Source organism: Manacus vitellinus, unplaced genomic scaffold, assembly GCF_001715985.3.
Source record: "Manacus vitellinus isolate BGI_N305 unplaced genomic scaffold, ASM171598v3 scaffold_5_pilon, whole genome shotgun sequence".
NCBI lineage: Eukaryota > Metazoa > Chordata > Aves > Passeriformes > Pipridae > Manacus > Manacus vitellinus.
This window is the reverse complement of record NW_021940682.1, coordinates 18,508,560-18,527,203: the sequence shown is the minus strand read 5'-3', so window position 1 is coordinate 18,527,203 and position 18,644 is coordinate 18,508,560. Positions and strand designations below refer to the sequence as shown.

The 18,644-nt window shown below is 36.4% G+C and overlaps 1 protein-coding gene across 6 annotated transcripts in view; it reads left to right on the top strand.

Annotated features, from left to right (window-relative positions):
• Nucleotides 1-18,644, top strand: part of ATF7IP (activating transcription factor 7 interacting protein) — an 84,189-nt gene that overhangs the window by 51,021 nt on the left and 14,524 nt on the right. For 3 of the 6 annotated variants that reach the window (XM_029963386.1, XM_018080376.2, XM_018080375.2), the window contains 3 exons: nucleotides 414-1,052; nucleotides 2,558-2,625; nucleotides 4,075-8,194. In XM_029963386.1, coding sequence (XP_029819246.1) covers nucleotides 414-1,052; nucleotides 2,558-2,625; nucleotides 4,075-5,517 — 2,150 coding nt within the window. In that variant the 3' untranslated portion in view covers nucleotides 5,518-8,194. Of the gene's footprint in view, nucleotides 1-413; nucleotides 1,053-2,557; nucleotides 2,626-4,074; nucleotides 8,195-17,750; nucleotides 17,830-18,644 lie in introns of those variants that run through there. The other 3 variants (XM_018080379.3, XM_018080377.3, XM_018080380.2) reach the window with 2 other exon arrangements.

Genomic DNA, 18,644 nt, shown 5'->3' with positions numbered 1-18,644 from the left:
TTTTTTCCTGCCACTTCTTTCAAACAGTACAGTATTGACTGTGTTTTTTAACTAGGCCATTGCATATCAGAATGTACAACAGAAAAACAGTATTTATAGCCTTTATTTGCAAAAAAGGTTGATCATACACCACCTCTTTTATAGAATGGTTTGGGTTGGAAGGGACCTTTAAAGATCATCTAGTCCAACCCACTGCCACGGGCCAGGACATCTTTCACAGGATCAGGTTGCTCAAAGCCCTGTTCAGACTGACTTTGAACACTTAAAATGATAGGGTGTTCACAGCTTCTCTGGACAACCAGTTCCAGTGACTCACTGCCCTCACGATAAATCATTTCCATTTGTTGCGTTGCAGTGAAACTTCCCACTTGGTTCAAATACTTAATTTTTTTTATTAATTTTTTTGTGTGTAGTGCCAGCTTCCAGTCTTGCTCCTTATCCAGCAGTTGTCAGTGGACATCCTAAGCTTCAAACTCCAGTGACCTCCACCAGCTCTTTGACGACAGCAGTTCTTCCCACAGCTAACACAGCTACGGTTGTAGGCACTAACCAGGTGCCCGCTGGAAGCACTCAGTCAGTGGCTGTCTCATTGCAGTCTTTGCCCGTAATCTTGCATGTCCCTGTTGCAGTGTCATCCCAGCCTCCGCTTCTGCAAGGCCACACAGGGACTTTGGTCTCTAACCAGCAGTCAGGCAATGTTGAATTTATATCTGTACAAAACTCATCTACAGTTGGTAGCCTTACCAAAACTACAGTGTCTTTGGCATCAACTAACACAACTAAACCAAATAGCATTCCACCTGTGCCCAGTCCTGGTATTCAAAGGAACTCTACGACCAGTGCTGGGTCAATAGGCACAACGTTGGCAGTGCAGGCTGTTTCTACTGCACATCCTGTTGCCCAGACCACAAGGACTTCTTTGCCCACAGTGGGTACTTCAGGACTTTATACTGCAACCAGCAGTCGAGCGCCCCTACAGATGAAGATTCCTGTCTCTGCATTTAATAATACAGCGCCTACTGAACCACCCACCGTTGTAGCATCCAAGATTGGTAAGTTATGCTTGAATTTAAACACTGGGAAAGGAAAACAGTTGTCAGAGGGAAACACAAAACTGCACTTCTGTGACAGTTTGTTTATTAGTGTGTTTTAGAGAGATGATTCTTCCGTTTTGCGTTTCTGTTGAAATTTTCAAGACGAAAATCATCTGTATGGTAGATGTGTTTCAGACATTGTTGAAAATAATCCCTCCTTAGAAGGAGTCAGCAATGTGGCTTTGTAAGCTTTGTTTTATTTGAAACTTGATTTATGTAATTTCTAGCAGGAAGTCAGAAACTCCTCTATTCTACCATTAACAACTTGGTATTTATTTTTAATACAGTCTCTCAAAATAATTTGACTGCCTTTCTAAGCAAAGACATACTGAGAGGAAAGTATAATCAGGAACTTAATTTGCACAACACTTGAAAGTGAACAAAATGGGAGAAAAAATCACAACTGAATACTAACCTAGTTCCAAAGAAGTACACTTATAGTATTTAAAATAAAGTCTCCGAACACAATAAATGTTCAAATAATGGTATCTAGGTTAACTGTTTTAAAATACTTTCTTTCAATCTTTGTCCATGCCATGATGTTTCTCTGCACTTTTGGTTTTACACACCTTGATTTCTTTTTTCTGAGAGGTTTTCAAGATTTATGAATTGGAGTTATAGCAAGTTCGTCATTGGCACAATATAATGTTAAAATGAACTCAAGCAGAGCTTGACATCAGAACTAGTTTCTTTTAATTTTCCCATCTCTAAGTTACCTGTGTTAAAATATGTCTTCCATGGAGCTGGACATTTATGTTTTGTATTGACTCCTAGCTCTACAAATAAAAATAATTTAACACAACATAAAAAGGGTTGTGCCAGATGAGACCCAGTGACACAAAGAAGGACCTGTGTGTCCAAAAAATGTATCCCATTTTATGCAGATCATATAGCCTTAGTGTATATAGTTTTCTCACCAGAATTGATTTGGGCTAGCACTGGTTAAAATAAAAAGGGAGAGAATTTGGATTTAATTGTTTACATCAAATGTTCAAGCAACTTCTTAAGTTTAGATACATTTAGATACTGGGCTGAGCTAGTAAAGATACTCAGTCTTCCTGCACAAATTGTCTCAGTTATACATTTTGCAGTCTGTTTAACCATCCATTTTTCAGTCCGTTTTTTTGGCACAAAAATATTTAATAATTGTAATATTTTTTTCAGTTTAGTGTCATGTCAATTTGCATACAGACAGAGGAGAGGTTGGAGTTATACTTTGTACTCAGATAGGCAAGAGTATTGCTCATAAAATGTTTATAATACACTGTCAAATTTACAAGGAAGGGAACACATTAATCAAACTTGAATATTTATAATTGAAAATAAGGGCTAAAAGTTAGATATGCCACATACTGAATGTTTAGTATCAAACAGTTTTGAATATTGTCTCCAAATTTGTGTAGTGAATAGCAGTAATTAGTACTGATTAAATACTGCAAATGAACAATTTCTTGACCCCCCAGACAGCCAGACAAGCAGGCCACCAACAGATACTTCGGCAAACAAGCGAACTGCTGAGGGAACAACACAGGTAGGCTGTTGATTGTTTTTGTATAAAATTCTAAAGTTACAATCCACAGGAGAAAAGTTCTTTACCTTTATTGCTTATAATGAAACAGTTTTAATTTCTTTCTGTGCCATCCTTTCTAGTTTCTGTCCGTTTGAATTTTTCTTCTTCTGATTCAGAGTATTATTTGGAGCATGAGCTTCTGATAATCTTTTCAGAAGTTTTCTGATGGGGTTGTGTAGGTAGATGAGTTAGTAAATTAGGAGCACACTAAAAATTTGTCTGATAAAACAGAGCTAATATACAAAGAAAACCTGCCCCATCTTTGTCTGAAGGGCTTGAACTTAAAGCTACAAATACTTTATACATTATGAAAGTGCTCTCATTTCTGCGCTAATCCAGAAGTTAAAATTGGAATTCTAATGTTTGATTGCTATATGTCATAGGAAAACAGAAAGGAAAAGAAGCTTTCTTCAGGAATAGCTACTTCATGATAAAGGAGAAAATGTAGTACTTCTGGATTCCTTGTCTAAAATTTGTTGAACTTGCTTTGAAATGTAAAGGTTGAAATTAAACTACTTAGAATTATTCATAAATTATTTTCTTTCTGTGTATAGGTATTTCAGAAATCACCTCATAGTTATACGTTGCTGTTAGAAGTCATTTTATTAAGGTGAATAAAATTAATTTCTTCTAGCCAAAATTTACAAATTCATTAGTGTTTCAAAGTAGAGTTAAATCTAAATTGTACTTCAAAGCAAGAAGAAAATATACTGGACAATATTCTGGTTTTCACCTGTCACAGAAATAGTCTGGCAAAGGTAGCCAGACTACCTAAAGGTATTTTAGTGTATAAACTGTGCCTCACTCTACCTTCTTATTAAGGCATTTCATAGAGAATGGTTGTTTGGAACTTCACAAGATACCTGTGGATTATAGCTATTAAAACACTTGTCAGTACTTGATACGTAGGAAATCCAGTAGCAGAATGGATGACAGAAGTACAATTTTAAGATTTAATTTTCAGTATAGGATGCATATTCTGGAATTTTTTTTCAGTTAGAGTCTGAAACCAAGAAAAAAATTTGGGAAAACAGAATGTGTATGATGTGGCATTTAGCAACGGAAGGTGAGCAAGGAGGAGGGAAATAAGACATAGGATGTTCTCCAGTTTTCAGTCTTCTGTTGTAGTGTATGTTCTAGGTTTGCTTTCCATGCAATCAGTTAAAGCATGTGTAATGCCATGGTTAAAAAAGACCTGATACATTTTAATTGGGTAGTGAGATATGGAATTGACATGCCATATCATTTGAAAAATCCAGTTAATGCCACCTGCTTTTTGTTACGTTAAATCCAAAATATTACATATTACTCCACGCTTCACAGCTCTCAGATCAAAAAGTAGTTCGCTGTGTGCCGTATACCTGTGGCATATTTGATGGTACAACTTTGATCAATTGTTTCGAAAAGCAGTTGAAACAGGAAGAGACTTCATCAGAAAATAAAGAAGCAGTAGAAGCAGCACAGACGAATTTTAACTTCCCTGAGGATGTCCTCTTTGGCTTGGAGGAAGAGGAAGAGGATGCTAAGAGCATCAAAAACACCCACAAGCAGACTGGCTGGGCAGCTAACCTATTAAAACAGTGGCTGGCCAAAAATGGCAAGGATCCTAGCTTTGAATTGGTCCCAGTAAGTGAACTTAATGATATCTTAAGAGAGTTTTATTACACAATAAGAAATCATGATGGAAATACCTACAGTGTGGCAAGCTACAAGTCAATGCGGGCCGGCTTAAACCGGCATCTCAAAATGCCACCTTATAATCGTCAGATTTGCTTAATGAAGGACAAAGAGTTTGCTAGTGCAAACATGGTGTTTGTGAGCGTGCTGAAGATGCTGCGCATGCAGGGGAAGGATGAGACTCACCACCATCCTCCTATAGCTGCTGAGGACTTGCGTAAGATTAAGCAATCTGGTGTGCTGGGTTTGCACAGTCCACTGGCGCTCGTCAACAAGGTGTGGTTTGATTTGCAGTTGCATTTTGCCAAGAGAGGGAGGGAAATTTTGAGAGATCTGGCTCCGGATGCATTTGTTGTTGAGAAGGACAAGAATGGGCGTCGCTATGCTATGTTTAGGTATCCTGGCAAAGGAAAAAATGGAGAAGATCCTCATAAAATGGGTAAAATGTATGATATGCCAGGTGACCCAAACTGTCCTGTTTTTTCATTGGAACTTTATTTGTCCAAGCTGCCTCCAGAACCCCCTGCCTTTTATCTGCACCCCTTAAAGCTAACATCAGAGCAAATGCAAGAGCAGCCTGTCTGGTACAAAAGAGAACCAATGGGTGTGAACTACCTGGGTACCATGATGCCCAGGATAAGTATGGCAGCCCGGCTCTCTCAGCGGTACACCAATCATTCTCTCCGAACTACCACCATTCAGCTACTCTGTGAAGCAGGACTGGGGCCTAGAGAAATAATGGCAGTGACAGGCCATCGCTCCGAGTCTGCTATTAGACACTACTGGGGATCTGCAGAGGTTCACTACAGGGCCTGGTCAGATGTAATGGAAAATAATGCCCCCAATTACCTATATAGCAAGATCCCAAATGAAGTGATAAAAGAATCACTATCTGGTGCCTCCACCTCTTCTGTAAAACACGTTGTTCTAGAACAAAACAAAATTTTATTCCCTGCGAAATCAGTGGTGCCACCTGGCATTAATTCCGTGGCTTTAGTCCCCGAGGGACACCCAGCTCTAAATTGCAAAAGCCCTGTCTTGTTGAATCACAGTTCTTCCAAGGTGTTTCTCCCCAAGAATGTGACCAGTGGGAACCTAACTGCCGGTCCCCTTCAAGGCTGTTGTAACAAACCTGTCTTTATAAAGCGTGTGATAAAACAAGAACCAATGACTTGATGCTTCTGTAATGGAACTGATTTCAAATGAATTGCTAAAATGGAAAAATTATCAGATTTGTTTTTTCACTTGGTCTGCTAAAGAAATTTCTTATGGTCTAGTTAAGCAAGAAGAATCCTGTTCACATTCATGATGTGAGCTATGGAACAGAAACTTAAACAGAGCGGGGCTTGGAGTTTGTATGACTTTTTGTGGCAACTGGGACTCTTTAGGTGGCTGAGCAGAGCTATTTTAAAAATATTAAAGGGAAATATTGATTTCCATTTAGCTGAAGATGTGCTTTCTTCGCTAAGAGCATGGGTTTTATATTTTGTGAGGAGTGTATTTATCATACCATTTTGTGCCTGCTGGCACTGATGTAGCATCTTACAAATCAAATACTTGATTACTGAAGAGCACCAAGAAGGTAGAAGCTGAATTAAATAGATGCAGATGCACTACAAATATATACATATTCATGAAAACACCTGGAATTGCTTGACCACTGTTGCCCTCTGTTCAAATTGTTATCACACTTACCAGAGGATTGTGCCTTTTTTTTTTTTTTTCCATTCCTCTAAATTGATTCCTCTCTGTGAGCTGCAGATTTGCGTTGCAGGTCTTTCCTTTTCCTATGTAATATTTTGGCTTAAGATTTCAGTTATTCCGTTCTCCAAAGGCACCGTTTGATATGCATGGTATTAAAATTAGGATCTCTTCAGTTGTGCATGAAATGGGGAAAACTCTCAAAAGAGCTGGACAGGTTTGTTGCTTAAATGGCAGGTAATTAGAGTCCAAGTGTTGTCTCTGTGCATGCAAAAGGTTTTTTTGTATTTCCTCCCACCCATGCCTTCATTACATTTCACATCATCTTTGCAGTATAATCTTTGTCAGTATAGTATAATTCACGAGAAGTATGTCCTGTTCTTCCCCACTGAACCCTATCCAGATATTTTTTTTGGTTTTAACTTCTTCGGAGTAGTAAATTGATCCTGTCATTAAATTTCTCATATATCTTTACAGATTAGAAATTCTCAGGATAGTGGATATAGGAATAATAATTTTTGTCAGAGATTCTAACAAATAAGAGATCTTCCTGTAAATAAAAACAGAAAACTGATCATAGGAATCACAAGTTATGGTAGGTCCACTTTGGAAGAAGAAACAGTGGAGCGTTTAAACTTTTCCATTCTATTAACTGAATGAAATAAGAATTGCTTTGTCCTTTTCAAATGTGTGTACACACGTGCACCACATGGTTTATCACACTAAGGACTTCACTGGAAGTGTTTATGTTGCTCAGCAATGGACCAAAGAGAGAAGAATCTCAGCTGAAATGACAGATTGACTATGATAAATTCTTTAATTCTGTGGAGAACTTCCTTACTGGCATAGGCTTTCAAATATTGGATGAGATTTATCGCTCTATTATAGTGTATAGTCTACACAGACACTGCTATAGTCTGCACAGAGGGCTTGATGCCTGAACTTCAGAGTTTTTATCTTGGCTGATAATGTTTGCCTCTGTGGCCTTGGGTAGGTTACTCATACTTAATGCATCCATTTTCCAAAGTGTAAGACTAGCACAATCCTCCATTTTCTGATGGATCATGTTAACAATTAAAAAGTTTTAAAAGTTGTGTAGTCATCTTGTGTATTATATTTACAGTCACTTTTATTTGCTGCTGTTACAATGATTGAGATCACTGATCAGATGTAATTGTTAATACAAAAATTATTTCTGCACAGTCCTGTACTTCCTTAGTTGCAACATTAACTTACAGCGTCAATGACTAGAGGAAAGAAAGCATGGATCCAGAATTATAATTTTGTCAAGCCTAAAATAAATAGAAATGGTAAAGAAGTAATCCTTTCTAATGGCTAGATAGAAGAAAAAGTAAAAAAACAAAGGGCAAAAAGTTCTTACAATATGCAAGAACTTATTCTAGATATATAATCTAGGGATATATTTAGGGTAACACAGATTTCCAGATTTTAGGGATTCATAGAATTCATAATTCAGCCACACTGGCAAATTTAATTTCTTGTTTGAAGAAATTCACCCTAAACTTTCACCAGGATGGGTATGTATTACTTTCCACCCCAAAAAATACTCCTGTCTTTTTCTCAGGTAGTTGCTTCTTCCAGCATACTGGCATTGTACATTTATCCTGCAGAAACAAGTAAAGTATGTTGCCAGTAGACTGTTCTTTTTTTTTCCCTCTTACTGTGTACTGTGGTCATACTGAGCACATGCCCTGCTCTGGTCCTAACTGTATGTGGGTGACTTACTGTAACAGCATATTGCTGATGGCTTCGTTCTTTAATACAAATCTACTCAGTGATTGAAATAGAAAAAGAGAATATTGGGCCAATTTTGGAATGTGTCTGATTCTTTTTGATCATCATTTGGCTTCTAACTTGACTTCCATTCTGTTGGCATATAATTGGGTATTTTTGGATTCTCATTTGTTAAATTCTAATTCTGTTGGCACCAACTATACAGTGTCCTCTTGCTACCTTCAGTTTGAACCTGATACTTCAAAGCTACTGACTGCAGTATTACTAGCTTCTGGTTTTTTGTATGGGAGAGGGTTTTTGTAATGAGAAAAGTATTCCTAGTTTGAGCTGGAAGTATTGCTTCATAAGAACTGGGGTCATTGTTCACTAAGCTCTCCGTTAATATTCGAATTAATTCTTATTAATGGAACATGTTTCTAACCTTCCAGAACTGAAAAATCTTTCTCCTGTTTCCCCTCCCACCTAAAGTGTTAAATGAATCCTTCCTACATGTATTTTGTTTCTAGAAAAACTGAAGCAGACAAACAGAATGGGTGTTTTGCTGCTTTTGTAAAGTCAATTTTGGGTGTGCGTACAGTAATACTGGGAGCAGGGGGTCAAGTTTCAAGTCAGTTTTATTCATTGCAGTACAGGTTATGCTTTGTGAACATCATGAATTGTATCAAAATGGACATGAATTGTACTCCTCAGTCACAGTATCAGCAGAGAACCTCAAACAGCAAGATAACAGTTTCCTTTTTTCCTATTATTTTCCCACTATAAGTGAACCTGGTTGGTGAACCACCTGGTTAAGTACAGTTTGTTTATCTAAACTTAAATTTAGACTTTGACTGTAAACTTGGTGCAAAATTGTTAATCATCATTTAAAATTCACTTTAAAAATCTGAATATAACAAATATTCTTTGAAAGAAATTTATCATCTATCACTCTTGAATTTTCTAATTAGATCTTTCCCTAAAATAAGACTATTTCAGTTGCCAAAAAAAACCCCCAGCACTTAATCTTGCCTAAATCAACTGAACTAATTTTTTAAGTACTGGCAGCTATGTTATTGATTAAATTCCATTTCCCTTGATGGGGATGACTGAAAACAGTGGGGAATTACTGGAACCTTAATAATACATCCATACATTTAGGTTTGCATCTCATTTTCATAATTCAACTTCGGTACTAGTGATGTGAATCTAGGACTTGTTTTCTGTGTGTTTTCCTGTTAAGTTTGAAAATCTCGGCTGTTACTTCAAGGGGTACCCTAATTACTTTTTGTTTTTCTGAATTTGGCACAATATCTGAGAGCATGTTAAATTTTCTTTAATCTATGCATTTTTTCTGTACTGTGTGAAGAGCTCCTTTGTGCAGTGTCAAATACTTGGAGGCACTGAAAGGATGCTTTGAAATTGAATGTGTTTTGAGGTTTGTTGTGGGTTTAGTCTGGTATATTTGGTTATCCTGAACTGTACAGTTTCTCAGTAATTGCTGTTTAGGGGTCAGTATAGTCAGAGTTTCCAGTAAGCAGCTTGGAGATATGGTTTTGCTGTACGACTGTTTCTCCTTTTCTGCATTCCTCTGTTTCTTGCTCCAAGAGGAGTGGCCACAGGGATGTGGGAGGGGGCATCTTACTATGTTTGTATTAGTCTGTTATTTTCACCTTTTCCTGCATACACAGAAATTTAAGAGTCGTTATTCAGTCCCAGACATTTTACCAACAGCCATTCCAGTGCCTGGGGTCCTAGAGTTGCATTTCTGAAGACATGACAAGCACTTTTAATGTATTGGGGTAAATATTATTGTTACAGAGGCAAAGGCATCTTTAATTATATAGCAAATCTTTAGAATGGTTTTTCAAGTATTTTAGTATGTATCCCAGTTATAGATACAGGATTTATATAATTATATATAATATATAAATAGAGCTATGGTATACTGAGAGAATCTATGAAAGCAACTTTTATTATATTGTAACATAAAGTAAGAGTGAACAAATTTGAACAGTACTGGATGTGTTAAAAATGGCTGGCCTAAGTCAATCTTCAAGAATGCATCATATTTATTAAAGCACCAGGTCAGGTGAATAGTCATTTTTCCCCCTGTTTCCTACTCCAGGTGCACCTTATCCTCTTATGGAGTAAACCATTTTTTCAGTCTAAATTTAAGCTGTGCATTTCACTTTTCAAGCTAATATTAGTTTTTTAAATTGAAGTCTGCAGTGTGCTATCCATTTCCTGTTGTTTTTGACATACCTTGATTTGTTTGGTTGAACTACAGTTTAATTTAAGCTTTTTGCTGACTGTTGGAAATTCATCTGGTAAAACGTTAATAAAGTACATTTATAACTCCTATCCCCTTACTTTGCAATGTATATTAAACTCTGTGAATGTCTCTTCGGAAATGTGAGCAAAGTAGATATGTCAGCTTACAGTTTATAAGTAGCTATTAATTCTATATTGTTGTAGCATTATTGATGAATATGTTTCCTTGCATTTCATGGTTTTGTCACTGAAAATAAATATATAAGTATGTATGTAAAATGGGCTACTTGACTTTTGTCTCTGACCCTGGGGTTATGTTTATGCTGTCTAAAATGCTACTAGCTCTCATCTGCAAGGTGGAACCTTTGCCTGAGGCTAATTAGAAATCTAAATTATAAAGATGTTACCAGGATATCATGTAGCTGAATTGGATGACTGTTTTAAAGAACAAAATTAAGGTGAATCCATTCTTGTATGACTTTTAAAGTGATTTGTCTTTCCCTGCAACCATATCTGTGTTACCTAAACCACCCCCAGCTATTGAGAGCAGCTTTTAATGAATAAACATACTTGTGTGTCGTAGGCTTATTTGGGGCCAAAAAATTGAGAAAAATATTAAAACAATCTAACTGATTATATCATTACCTCAGACATGGATAATAGCTTTTAAAAGCTGCATTAAACAAATCCAAAACGTATTACAAATATATTTACTGTTGAGTAAGATGGTCTTCCACTATCCAAGATGGTCATCCCACATAATGCTGTTGGGAAACTCTCACTGGGCTTTGGGGGAACAAGGTAGATGTTTCACCTTCAAAGAGTAAGAACCAGTAAAGACACGTGTGTGCACATGCACGCATGTATGTATTTATTATATACCCTTTTAACTGTTTGCTTAAGGAAAAAGCAAATCACAGCAGTAGAAAAGTACTGTTAGCATTGTGTCAAGTCTTTCTTTATAACTTTTAGTTGGAATTATGATTGCTAGCATCTAAAACCAGCTTTTCTGGCAACCAGTCTCTTATTTGTGTTCTTGTTAATAGGGGTAGCTGAGGCAACCTCTGCTCTTTGCACTGAAGAAATGAGAGGGTATATAATACTTAGGGGGTTACTGTGACTGGTTATTAATTTTTTCCGTGCTTGTGCTGTTCTTGTTCTATAGAAAGTGTTGCACAGTACCAGTTAAGGGTACGGGGAATGCAGGAATCTTGTGAATACAATACGTAAAATGTCTGTTATAAGTATTTGAGTATTATACAAGTATGCAACCACACACTATCAAGACATGTATTGCAGCCCTGTGAAATCTTGTTTGTGTATACTATGATCTTGGTAAACTGCTCACTTCATTGCATTATCATTTTCATTTTTATTTTGGTAAGAGATGACAAATATATTTGGTACCTGATTGAGTGGATTTTCATGACATCTTTGCAAGGCTGAAATAATTACTTCAATTTTTTGGGAGTTATTGCATTGGAAAAAAATACTGTTAAGAAATGATAATTCTGATATTGAACAGTCAGTGACTGAAATGTGCTCAAAAATGTATAAAGAAGGTCATTTCCACAGCTGCTTAGACTGTACTTGAAATCTGTAGTTTTGTGTATGGACGACTGAAAATGAAATATCAACCGTATAATTATTCATACAAACACAGTATTGCCACCCTCTCCACACACACATCCATCATTCCCAAAACATATTTTTAACATCACTCCCCATAATTTAAGATTGATTTTGCTATTATATAACGCCTTGGTGCGTCGTATTATTGTGGTGGTGTGATGCTTCATGGATTGTCTGTTCTACAACCTCCAGATTTTTTTCTAGTTTGTTACAATAGAAACTATTAATAATAAAATTGCTAGCACTGTGTCAGTGTGCCACACATAGTCTTCAAAATTTTGGTCTTTACTTAGTTTGCAATATATTTTTTGTTGTTGCATTTTTTTCCCCTTAATTTTTAACTTTTACATACTGAAATGTTCCTTTATGAAAAGCAGGTGGCATTACAATCAATAACATTGTTGTCTTTATGTGATGAACTGAACTGTGGCGTTATATAATACCAAAATTTTAAAATCTTATACATCATATTTAAATAGAGAAGTGCATATGCAGAACTTTCTTCAAAATACCAACATGTAGCTTTTAGTTTTTCATGTAGTACAGTACATGTGCATGTTACCCAGCTGTTCAGTTTGAGTTTTAGAGATTTCTTTCCAGGTTTTCTACAGTAGTTTGCCGTTGACGTATATGTACTGTGATGATGTAACTTCTTTCTACGTTACATTTCACAGTTGTAGTTATGGTGAGAGATAACCTTCTTTTCTCAATCTCATGGCTGCCATATGTGCTTTGACCTTTAAATCCCATTTCTTTCATTGCATTTGTTATCCTTGTGGAATTGGAATAGCTCTTTTACAGACACCTACCCCTAGCATTTTTTCTTTCTCTTTCTTTTCAAATTCAAATGATGAATCATTTGAAATCAAACCTAACTTGCAGCAGTAATGATCTGAAAGAGTTGCTGATTAGCAAAGCTATGGGGATATTCTTTCTCCCACTACAGTGTATTTTACAACAGTAAAATGGTTCAGCATGTGGAAAAAACATGTAATGATAGTAGCTTGTCTCAGTGTCCCTAGTTTTCTAGAGGTAGATGAGGAAACTGCTTCAGAATCACTTGAACACCAGAGACAGCCCTTCATTTTATTGTGAGACTGATTCCTTTCTGATTCCCCTTTATTAATCTATTTGCTAGTGCGTAGGTTAATTATTAGATATTGCAGTCAATGACATAGAGGATATAATGACAGTCTTCCAAAAGAAGGAGGAAAGCTCTTAATTATAAAACATTTACATTGGTTTTATTGCAAATCTTAATTGCGACTTCAGGTGGCCCTATTCACTGCATTTATGCATTTTTTTACAAGTTCCAGGATTTTTATTACCTCTCAGAACCCTTCTTTAATAGTAAATTTTTTTAAATTTTTATAATATCCCTATGACACTAGTCCCAGAAAGTCAATATATAATTATTTTCTTTCTCAAGGAAAACTGTATTATTCCTGCTTCTCCCATAAGTATATCTTAACTTGTTAGTACATCTGTATCTCAGTATTTTCTTTAATTCTTAAAAAGAATGTGGTTGGGATTGGAAAAAAGCAGATGTATGGTCTATGTGTATGCAGTAGAAAATGCATGAAATTGTGAGTATAGGTCATTTTTACTAATCATTTGAAGAAAACTCTGAATTAAAGTGTAATTACTGAAATATGAATAGAGATTTTACATAAGTAATTAAAACACAGTCTGTTTCTAGTAGTTTTCATGGTAAAGAAAATCTGAAAATGGTTACTCAGAAGAATCAGCACTATAGATCACTTCTGAGCAAGTTTTGCAACTGGAAATATCAGTTTCTAATATTATGTGAGAAAAAATGCAGAAATCTGAAAAGTTGCACTTATTTTATACCTCCTTTTCATTCTTTTGTTTTTCATAGGCACTATAAAGCAGTTTAAGCTTAACTGATGAAGAGTTGTTTAGAAGAGGTTATGACTGGCATCTGTCTGTTTCAGGTCTTAGCAGCTTCCACTCAGATATTTGAAAGGGATGAGTATTTACTTTTTCAGTTTTGCCCTCTCTTCTAGGGTCTTTTAGTTGCTGCTTTCACAAGTTATGTGCTTGCTGTTAAAATACTTTTCCTTCACACTTGCCAAGTTAGATGCTTGCCTGGGGCATTTGGCCGGCAAACAGATAGTTACATATTGGTAATGGCAGTAGGTGCAGACGTGACTTTGCAGACTGAAGCAGCTGTGACAGAGGGGCTGCAATTTGACAAGGTTTTCTTTAAAGAACACACTTTTCGACACAGATCAAGATTGTTAATTGAAGGGCCTTCTCTTTGGCTGGCTGGTTCAGGGGAGATGCACAACACAGAATAGCAAAGTAACTTTATCAGTACACTTACCCCATCCTCCCATATTTGTGGTGGTGCATGTTGCTTGGCTGTTATTTTCTTTTCCCCTGCTATCTTTTTTCCTCCTCCTGCTTCCTTTTTTCACCTTTGTTTCTGCTCTTAATCATATCTTGCAGTCCTCTTCCCCGGCTTCACATCATGTTTTTGCCTTTCAACTCTCAAGTTTGCATGTGTCTTCTTGGACTGGATCTACAGTAGATTTCAGTATGAAATGTTCAATTACAGCACACATTGCTTTCATGCAAAACATCTCAATTGCAAATTTAAGTTAACCTAGCTGAAGAATAAACATGAGACTATATTAAAATTAAGAAGTTAGGAAAATATGAAGACTTGTATTTTTCTTGTTTTCTTCCTAATATTTTTTCACATATATATATGTAAAACTCTGACGATCCAGAGTAGGATTTGTTAGGTTTAATTTTTAATTCCATTTTTAATTCACTTTTTTCATGGCATTGTTTGGTATTAAGATTGTTACACTGTTGGCCGCCATATGAAAGCAGAAAGAAATTTAAATGAAGGCAGCTCAGATACAGTTGTGGTTAACTGGATGGTTCAGTCTATGATATTGCTACTTCCAGGGAGTACAAACTTTGCTCACCTGCTATGGATAAAACAGGTCCAAAATGGCAGTATGGTAGTATTTTGGAGGATTTCTACTTACTTGGAATTTAAGGGCATATACATTAAGATACATGAGCCGTTCAGAAGGATGGAGGAGGGAGTTTGGTAGCTTACATTTCTTTTCAATCTCACTGTAAACTTTTTTTTCTACTTGATTACTAGAAATTACCGAGATGCTATTGTAAACAGTCAGATTTAATGTGAATTATGGACTGTTTGGAGAGTGGTGAGCTGTTTCTGACAAATGATGAGAGGGTTGTTTGAGGGGTTGTGATTTTGTTTGCTTTGGTTGCTTTGCTTTGGTTTTGGGTTTGCATTTGTTTTTTGTAACTGTGGCATTTTAAATAGATACAAGTCACTTTATATTGATGTGGTTATTTTGTTTCCGTTTCAGCTTATTTGATATGCTAAGATAATTGAACCTCTTCTTATTAAGACTTGCTAGATATGTGAACTAAAGCACCAGGTATATGTTTGGGGTTCTCATTAAATGATTTTAATTATTTCATTAGTGTGACTGCACTGATGAAAAGGTGTTAAGATTTCATCATCTTCCTCTTCTGCAGAGATCAGCTGAGGCAGGTTAATGTTGTTGGATTCCTGTGTTTGGAGATAACTAAAAAGTCATGGGAGACCAGAATGCTTTGACTTTGCTTCTCTGCTTTACCAGTTTCTATCCAAATGCCTGCTGAAATCTAAATTAGGAGTTGAAAGACTTGTTCCTGAATTTCCTTTTCATTCCTGGACTTGAGATACCTACAGGTATCTGAAAACTGTGTGCCAACACTACAGAATATAGAAATGGATACTCACCTCCTTTTGAATGTAGGTGGATGCCTTTATGGCAGGCATAATTAGCAGTCTGTTTTGTGTGGGGATTACACTGTGCTCCCCTAGGTAGGAAACACAGTATTCGGCATTTTTGGGTTTTCAAGTTTCCTTAAAAATTTCCCGTACCCCTATATTTCATTTGAGGGAAGTGCATGGTTGGTGAACAAAGGGGGAATCTAGTCAGGGAGGCTGGGGAGTCAGGACTGCATGGAGTGCTGTGTGTAGGGTACAGCATCTGCTTGGAGTAGCTGGAGTGTGTGCCCTGGAACTAGGACTGGGGGATGTACCACAGAGCACCGCTCAAAAGGCTGCCCTGCTGATCTGCAGCTTCTAGTGTGGGTTGCTGAAAGAATATAACTGGTTATGGATGGATAGCTCCTGATGAAGTGTGGCTGAATAAGAGAAGGTCTTTCTTCCTGAGAATTGCATGAATGAAACCATGTCGGCTGATTTAATACATGCCTGTTTAACTAACTCAAGATTTTGGTGTTCCAGACACTTGGAAGCTCTAAGAACTTTATTGACTGGCACAGTCAAGTAGGGCTTCAAAACAGTTAGCTGTCACACAGAGTATTTTCCTAAGAATTTGTATTTCCTTGCAGAGGAAGAATTTAAAGGAAATTGCTTCAGACTAATGTATTTTATAGTGGAAAGAAATTAATATCTTGGTGTCAGCTTTTTTCTTTTTCCAGTTCCTTATAAATCTCCCTCTCCATTTTTCAGTCTCCTTTCCCCTGGCAGAGAGAACCATAGTTCAAAATACACATTGTTGACTGGGAAGATCATCAAGTTGGAATGAAATTCCTCTTGACTTGATGCTAATCAGTTTATCATTGATTATTTTAATGTGCTTTTTATGGTTCAAGTGGGTAAATCAGCTCATCATACTAAGAAAACTGAAGCTAGAAAGTATTTTAAATAGAAACCACTCAACAGAAGAATTCCATGGTTAATAATTCTGAAATATGTTTATGTATAGCAAAGATAAGAGTCACTATAGAGATCTCTTCTATCACCTGTGAACATAAGTAGTTAGATATTTCTTACTCAAATTGTGTATCATAGTTTATTAGCAGAATTTCATCAGTGGCAGCATCAGAACTTAAGGCAAGAAGAAATCAGGCCGTAACAATGCATAATGAAGAGAACAATCACATCACGCACTCCAAATTCAGTGACTGATAATTCATACACAGCTTTTGCTTGCATTTAGTTATCATATGATACCTCTTTTGCCTCTCAGAGCCTTGCCTGTGCGAGAATCGTCTTTTGGACCTCCTTAAAGGCTTAGTTTTACCCAAATGAAAGGTCATAGAGCAGACAATCTCTTCCACAAAACAAATCAACAACAACAACAAGGAAACCACAACTAATTTTTGCAGCAAGGAACTAGAATATCATTCAAGGTTTTTTCCTAGAAAGTATATTTAAAAACACAGAAATATATAGGATCTCCTCTGTATTTTTTTATCACCTACAGGAAAATGTTGGTGTTCCCTTCAGTCTGAACAGCCAAGAGACAGCAGTTGATCCAGAAGATAAATCTTGTTTGATGGTCCTCTAAGGCATTTGTTATAACATTAAGCTTAAAAGATCCTTTTATGCTAAAGGGATGGTTACATCTCTCTACTCATATATAGAATTATTATTCATGTGTAGCATAATAGAATGCTAAAATTTGTGCTAATGAGTGAGAAAGCAGTAATGAAATTACTGGATACAACTGGATCTTTCTGATTGCTTTTGATAAATTTTTAAGCATACAGGTTCCAGTGTAGCTTTCCCCTTTTCTTGTTGTGAAGTCAGTGTCTTAATAACCACATAGACCAGGCTGTCTCAAGATAAGTAATGTATTGTCCTGGTGACTGTTCTGTCAAAAGATTATACTACTACAGAGGAGAGCACAGATTACAACCAGATTAAAATGTTAAGCGTCATTGTTGAAGTATACCCTATAACAGCAAATTGTTAAGCATTTACCTGTAAAACAATATTCTACTAGTCATCAGGGTTTTTTACTCTTGACAAAGCTAAAAGTACTTTGATACTTGTTACTGCAGTACAGTCACTTGGTTATCACCTGTTCTTCAAGTCCTGGGATATTCGTCTGAAATTTCCTTCTTCTGTTCATTTCATCAGTTCCTTTCTAATAAGTATCAATTTTGAGACCTCTCCTTCTGAATGTTCAGTTTGTGTCCCTTTTCCGCCTGTGTTCTCTGGATTTGCTTTTGCAAAATGAAGGAGTTTTGTCTTTCAGAGCGGGAAGGTCACAGGAAGTGAATCAGGAGGTGTCATTGATCTTACACTGGATGAAGAGGATGATAACTCTTCTCCAGGTAGGTGGAAGATATTTTGCGAACTGCAGGGGTAATTGAGCTACAAGTATTATTTCATCACATGAATGACAGAAAGTAATAAACTTATGTTTCTGCTTATAGTGTATTTTTTCCTTGATGTTTCAGTTAAATACAACTGTTGTTAAAAAAATTGATAGGTGTTAAATAAAAGGAATTTTACTCATAGTCTGTAAGATTTTTACCTTTCCCTTAATTTAAGTATTGTTGCTATCTATTCTTAAATCTGTTAGGCTTGGAGAGTAATTTGAGGCGTTTGAGTTCTTGATAATATTTTAGCAAGTTCTTCTAGATATATTTCTTTTTTCTCTTTATTGATTAGTTAAAGACCATTTAATTCTACAATTGGTATTCAGGCATTAGATTACTACAGCTTCTAATCTTTTGTTTAACTAAAATGCTTTGTTGCAAGGGTTTAAAGACTAAATGCAAATCTGTTGTTTGCTGCCAAGATCAGAGTAAATATAGTTGTGCTCTTATATCCTTTGGCAGTTTGGATGCACTTCATCTTCTAAAAGAATACCTTTCTTTTTTTATAAGTCTTGCGTAAGTTTAGGCAGATCTAATTATAGCTAGCGTTGGATTAGTGAAGAATTATAGTACTTCAGAGAAGAAATAAGAGTCTGTGCTTAGACCATGTATTGTGCTGCCATCTTCATTGAAAAAAACCTATATTTCTGCTGTTGGAGATAATATTTTCTTTCTGCGTGGTCCCTAAATGCATGTCCCTGCACTGCATTCTGAAGTCCAGCCACCAAGAGGTTTGATTCCTCTGGACAACCTCAGCAGCTCTTTCT